Source organism: Pygoscelis adeliae, unplaced genomic scaffold (assembly GCF_000699105.1).
Source record: "Pygoscelis adeliae isolate BGI_AS28 unplaced genomic scaffold, ASM69910v1 Scaffold446, whole genome shotgun sequence".
Classification (NCBI taxonomy): domain Eukaryota; kingdom Metazoa; phylum Chordata; class Aves; order Sphenisciformes; family Spheniscidae; genus Pygoscelis; species Pygoscelis adeliae.
In genome coordinates this window covers 416,055-422,429 of record NW_008824992.1, presented here as the reverse complement: position 1 = coordinate 422,429, position 6,375 = coordinate 416,055, and the positions used below count along the sequence as shown (strand labels likewise).

General features: G+C 35.6%; 1 protein-coding gene across 1 annotated transcript in view; it reads right to left on the bottom strand.

The window, feature by feature from the left end:
• Window positions 1–6,375, bottom strand: part of ERCC8 (excision repair cross-complementation group 8) — a 26,938-nt gene that overhangs the window by 2,016 nt on the left and 18,547 nt on the right. Inside the window, exons 9-10 of the mRNA XM_009326145.1 lie at window positions 5,286–5,483; window positions 45–131 (exon numbers count right to left, since the gene is read on the bottom strand). Coding sequence (XP_009324420.1) covers window positions 45–131; window positions 5,286–5,483 — 285 coding nt within the window. The remainder of the gene's footprint in view (window positions 1–44; window positions 132–5,285; window positions 5,484–6,375) is intronic.

Below are 6,375 nucleotides of genomic sequence, written 5' to 3'. Positions count from 1 at the left end.
AAAATAGCCATGAAAAGTATATTTAAAACTCACAAATTCATTACCTTTTCAGAAATGTCATCAGGAACTGGCTCTCGAAGAGCTGGTATCCATGCAAGGATATTGCAATCTTTGCTACCACTATAAAGTTCCTTTAAGAAAGTAAGCAAAAATTACTTTTACACAAATTTACTGAACAGTGACGCAGATATAATGTTGGGAAAAAAGTGTATGAAATACTTATTTAAAAATAAAGACAAATATACAATTTCTAATTTGTATTATAATCTTGATAAATGGTATTTTAAATGATATGCCAAAACAAAAATGAGTAAGTTTTTATATTTTCCCAGATATAAAACAGCACTACCCACATTTAAATGAACTTTATTGCTTACATGCACTTTTCTTCTTCCCTCTCTCATGTCTCCTGAAAAGACACCTATTTTAACAATTAGGAAGCTTAAGGGATGATTTATGTTCAATGGAGAAGTAAGAAAAAAAAAGGAAAAGATTTATTATAATTATTAATTAATTTATTATAATAAAAAATATTAATCTACTCAAAAGGATCTAGAATATGCTTCATGTTAGAAGAGTGTGTAAGTATGGAACAAAGAAGTATTAAGTAAACATAGTTTCAGTATGCCTAGGGAAGGAAAAGAACAAATACAGAACAATTTGAAGCCTGTATCCTGTTGGGAAGGCAGAGATCAGAAAGACCAATTTATTATTTTTAATATAAATAACTCTATTTATTATGGTAGTGACTAAGGACTGAGATCCCATTGTGCAAGGCACCCTGCGAACACATGGAAGCAAACAGTCTCCACACCAAACAGCTAACAGTCAAATATAGCTTAGTTTTCTTAGTTCTTCATTACAGGAAATACAGACTTTTCTGTCACTTTAAACTGAGGAAATTTTGTTGATGAGAAATACTGCACCATCTTTGCAGTAAATTTTGCACTAATAATGCTTCTATTTTCCAAAGTGCTGCTTAAACGAACACGCATGAAGATATTCTCATATGCCTTCAATCTTGAATCATACTCCTGCATATTATATGCGATGTCTGACAACACTTGAGCATTGTCCTGTGTTTAAACTGCCTGAGTGAAACATATAAAGTATTTTTTCTGTATGCAGGCCAACAGTATGAAAGCCTTGCTTTAACCCTGTTGGCTTTTACACTTAAACTAGCAACTCTGTGCATATGTGCACATTATTAATACATTGATTCAACATAAGTTCAACAAACTATTACAGTTCTGTGTTTGCAGAAAGTCTCCTGTATTATGTAGATTTAATTCTAGAACTGCATGGATCACGTTGACGGTGCAGGAACTTAATGCCTAATTCCTATAAATACCCATTTATGTGGGTAATCTTATTCAAGAGAGCTGACGTGCTCACTTTTGTAAAACTGGTCCCATGTATGAAGTTATTCATGCATAAAACACATACAAGATTAGAGTTTATAATTTTATGAGAGAGAAGCATCCTACTTATCTTGCTTAAAAGAAGACAGGTCAACGTTACACAACGGTATAGGTCAAATCCCCTTTATCCTGTCAGCAGTACTCTACTCAGGCCTCCTGTCTTTGACAGGATACAGAATACCACTAGAACTTTAAAACCTCTTCCCATGCCAAAATCTCTCCTTGTGAGCAATGTCATGGTGACATCAGCATACTTTCATTTAATCTTTATTACCACTTGTCTCACTTTCTGATCCTGGCATTGCAAGATCTTCAGTTAATATCCACTGCATTGAGTAATACTTGCAATTAATTATTACAACCTGAAATGGTGACTCATACCTTAAGTCGGTCAAAAGAATAGCCAGTGAGCTCCATGCATGTTCATGGTACAGGACATACAGTACATATATTGTACTACAAATATGCTCCATGCATGTTTACGGTACAATATATGGAAATACTATATTTTAAGACTCTGAGGGAAGATTGCAAATAAAACCTAATTTAACTTGCAGTATCTTTACTTAATTAGCCTACCACTGGATTTGCCAAATACCTTTGCAGATTTCACTGGCGTTTCTTGAACAATAGAAGTAGCTATAATTTAAAGCAAAATTCTTTCCTGATGCATATCTAATATTTTATGACATGTTATTCGTGCATGGTGCTTTACTCCATTTCTTTTTCTGAAAGGGAAATGTAGGTCTTTTTTGTTTACTTAAATTATTTTAAGGCAGCTAATATGGCACAATGGTGTCTAGCATATTAGATCCAACAGTAAACATCATCTAAGAGATTGCATAACGAAGATTTCCTCTTCCACACCACCCTTGAAATTATCAACCTCCTATTAAATTAATGGCTCTTATTAAAGGGCCAAATTCTGCAGTTCTTATTACTCAAGCAGACTAACATCTTATTAACTTTACAGATATTTACGTAAGAATAATTTAGGCCAACAATAATATAGTGGATTTTATGGCTCTATTCCCAGGATCTCAAAAGGCATATATACGCACATTAACTAAATCTCACACCACTCTGTGGAGACAGGTCCACACGATATATCAAACACAACAGGTATTCCACATAAACCTGCTAATTAATTCGGACCTCGTAAGAACAGATAAATACTAGTATCATTGGATTGCAAATAGCTAGTTCCTTGGGTATCAGTGATCATATTTGATTATACGGTTCTGAGCAAACAGAAGACACTTCTCATCTCAAATACATAATTGGTGCAAAGTTAAAGTTCCTTTTAGAGCCTATTCCATTTATGAAGTGAAACAAAGGTAGTGATTAAAATACAGTTAATGAACAGAAAGAATGTGAGAGACTGGCAGCAACCAATACCTACCAGAAATTTTGAACACAGAAAAAAATAGTAAGAAAATCTAAGGACCAGATTTAGGGGTGGGTAGGACAAAAATCACTCAGCAGGGTTAAAGACAGCAGAAGTTTAGAAGGCTATTAATATGAAGAAAACTCTTAACAACGACAGAGACTCACTACGAGCTGGAAATGGTAGAAACCATGCAGAAAAGATGTAGACCTTGTTTCATAGGAATATAGTGTACTAATTTCAAATGTGCTAATAAGCAAGAGAAATGTTAGAAAGCCATGTGCTACACAGTTCACCAGTAGATGCATAACATACCACAGAGACTTAGAAGAGTTGTCTAAGATGACTTCTGACTTACTTCAGTTAATTATGTTTTAATACGTATTGAAATACTACAAAGCTGAAAGCAAGCTAATATGCCATTCAGAAAAAAAAAAAGAAAAAAGTGGAATGATACAGATACAAGTGAACTAACTGACATTTCTTTAATCCTAAACAAGACAATGGAAAAGTTGATTAAATCATTCAGTTACTGTAGAGTTAAGATATAGGAATATAAACAACATCAGTCAACACAGTTTGCAACAAAGCAGGTTTTGTCAAGCAAAACTGATTTTATTTACAACTAGTAAAGTAAAATAGAAATGCACAGCTGTGAATAACTTTGTAACATATTGATTTAATATTGCTTGCAAGACTAAAATAAAACAGGTAACTATACATTTTATAAACGACTGCATTCTCAGAAAATGAATTTTAACTGGGAAATCATAATTTCTATTGGATTATATGAAGACTGATTAATGTACTTAATTGTTTCAGGACAGAATGAGCTATTTGGAAGTATAGGTGTGAACACAAAGAGTCAAAATAACACTACCACTACCTTTGGGGTTGACACACTGACTATAGTGATGTTATTCCATCAGAGTAACAATTCAATACAACTAAAAGCAGAGCACTTAAAGAAAAAGAAAATCCAGTCACACTTCTAGGAGATAGACCTGAACTCTGGAAAAGGGTGATTCTGAAAGAGAATCAGGAATCACAATGGATAAACAAACGAAGTTGTTGCCAACATAAACCTATAGCTATAGTGACTGATGCAGTTCTTGGTGCATCCTCACACACGAGTGATCCTTTTCTAAGGATCTTAAAATCCAAGGATAGGGACACTTCCAGGGCTGGAAAACATGACTTAAAGTGAGATTTAATGAGCCTTACCTCTTCAGCTTATCAAAAAGAACACCAAAGATGACTTAATGTAAACACACTAGCACTTTTGTTGGGAAATTACTCTTAAAAACACAAAGGACTTTTTAAGCTAGTCAAAAACAGTCCAGAAAAGATGTGCCTTAGCTACAATGTGAATATTGCACCTTTCAGTGGATCTAGTATCTCACTGCCTACTCATGCCAGAACTGCTTTCCAGGTCTAGCAAGGCTTATTAGCTTGGGCTCTATTGCCCCATCTGCAACACGTCCAAAACTTTCAGTGAAGTCCACCTCAGTGATAGGGAAACATTATTTCAAAGTTACTGGACTCAAAGCAAGAGCTACCAGCTTAACCTCTATGACGTATTGTAGCAGAGGTCATGAGAAGATATCCATGTGCCCTTTCTGCCCCAAATATTTCTGCCTGATATTTCAGAAACAAAAGATGAGAAAGGAGGAGCTGGAACATGAAGTACAACGCTCAACACCTGAAGGCAACTATGTAACAGCCTTAAAAATCCATATTAACATCCACTCTGCTCGTCACACCACAAGCCATAAGAACAATCTGTTGTAAAGTATCTCGTAACAAATTCAGCTTTGTCATCCTTAAGCCTTTTATTACAAATAAAAAATATACCATAGGGGTAGAGGAAAAGAAAGAAAGGCTGTCAACACCATGAGTCCTTGTAATGCTGTGGTATTAGGTGAAACGTTCTCAGATTAATTTAAGAAGCTCATCATGTTCTCAACACTTCATCCAAACAGTTCATAGATCCAGTGATTAGTATAACTACAGGCATTTGAGCAAGATCACCTTAGCAAAGTACTTGATAGGTTTCTCAGTACTGATAGCAGTACTAATGCACTTCACCTAAATGCACTTCACATTCTTTCTTTTATTGTCTTAGGTATCTCAGAGAAAGACAAATGCCTCCTCTTCAGTCTTACAGGAAACAGGCAAAAGCCTTAATACATATGATTTATTAATGACAATATAAGACAAAAAATTACTATAGGTATACAGAAAAGTTACCTATGTGAGATGAAATGCATAGTGGAAGGAACCCAATATAGAAAGGGCCGTCCCAAGAACTTGACCAAACTTCTCTTGCTTGACACACACAGGCCACAGAACTCCCTCTTATGTCAAGATCTTTGATTAAAGCACATCCCTGAAAAGTTAATACTTTTTGTGCAAATGGTTTGGAAATCTGCATAAATATTGCAGGTTGTCTGGAATATTGTTTCTACTTTACTTACCTGAAAATTAGGCTGAAATACACAGCAGTTGACAGTACTATAATGCCCTCTAAGCATAGTTATCAGTTCTCCTGTGAAAACTGTATAAACAGCAATGGCACTACCATACGGTACAAAGGCAAACTCTGGATTACAGCCACAAGAGATGGTAAATTTGAGTCCTTTTCTACTTTCATTACAGACTTTCCCATAATTCACCTGTAAAATGAAGGATTATGCAGTTAGCTATTAACTAAAACTACAGGCAATAACTTTACATGAAAAGGTAAATTTCATTTCTTCTTTAATACCCAATAAAATTCATTTTAAGCTTCCCAATGTTAACACAACTCTTGAGATTTCCAATTACAGATGTCTATCAAGAGAATAACTTTTCTGTTCATTAAAGTTCACTCTCCTTAATATAAACTTTAAGAAAGGGAAAGAAAAATACGCCTAAAAATCAGCAGTTCCACACTTTGAAATAGAATTTGCACAGGCTGTTGTGTGCCAGATCTACACTGAGAACCTAAACTATCACTGAAATTAGAACTCATTCAGGAATTACTGCCTTAAACATTTTCCTAGATGATCCACATAATAATTTTCTCTCAGATATTGAAACTATTAGAAGAACTTATGCACAACAGTGTACACTTACAAATCATAGAATGGTTTGGGTTGAAAGGGATCTTTAAAGGTCATCTAGCCCAACTCCCCTGCAATGAGCAGGGACATCTTCAACTAGATCAAGTTGCTCAGAGCCCCGTCCAACCTGACCTGGAATGGTTCCAGGGATGTGGCTTCTACAACCTCTCTGGGCAACCTGTTCCAGTGCTTCACCACCCTCAGCGTAAAAGATTTCTTCCTTATATCTAGTCTCAATCTACCCTCTTTGAGTTTAAAACCATTACCCCTTGTCCTATCGCAATAGGCCCTCCTAAAAAGTCTGTCCCCATCTTTCTTATAAGCTTTAAGTACTGGAAGGCTGCAATAAGGTCTCCCTGAAGCCTTCTCTTCTCCAGGCTGAACAACCCCAACTCTCTCAGCCTTTCTTCATAGGAGAGCTGTTCCATCCCCCTGATCATTTTCATGGCCCTCTTCTGGACCC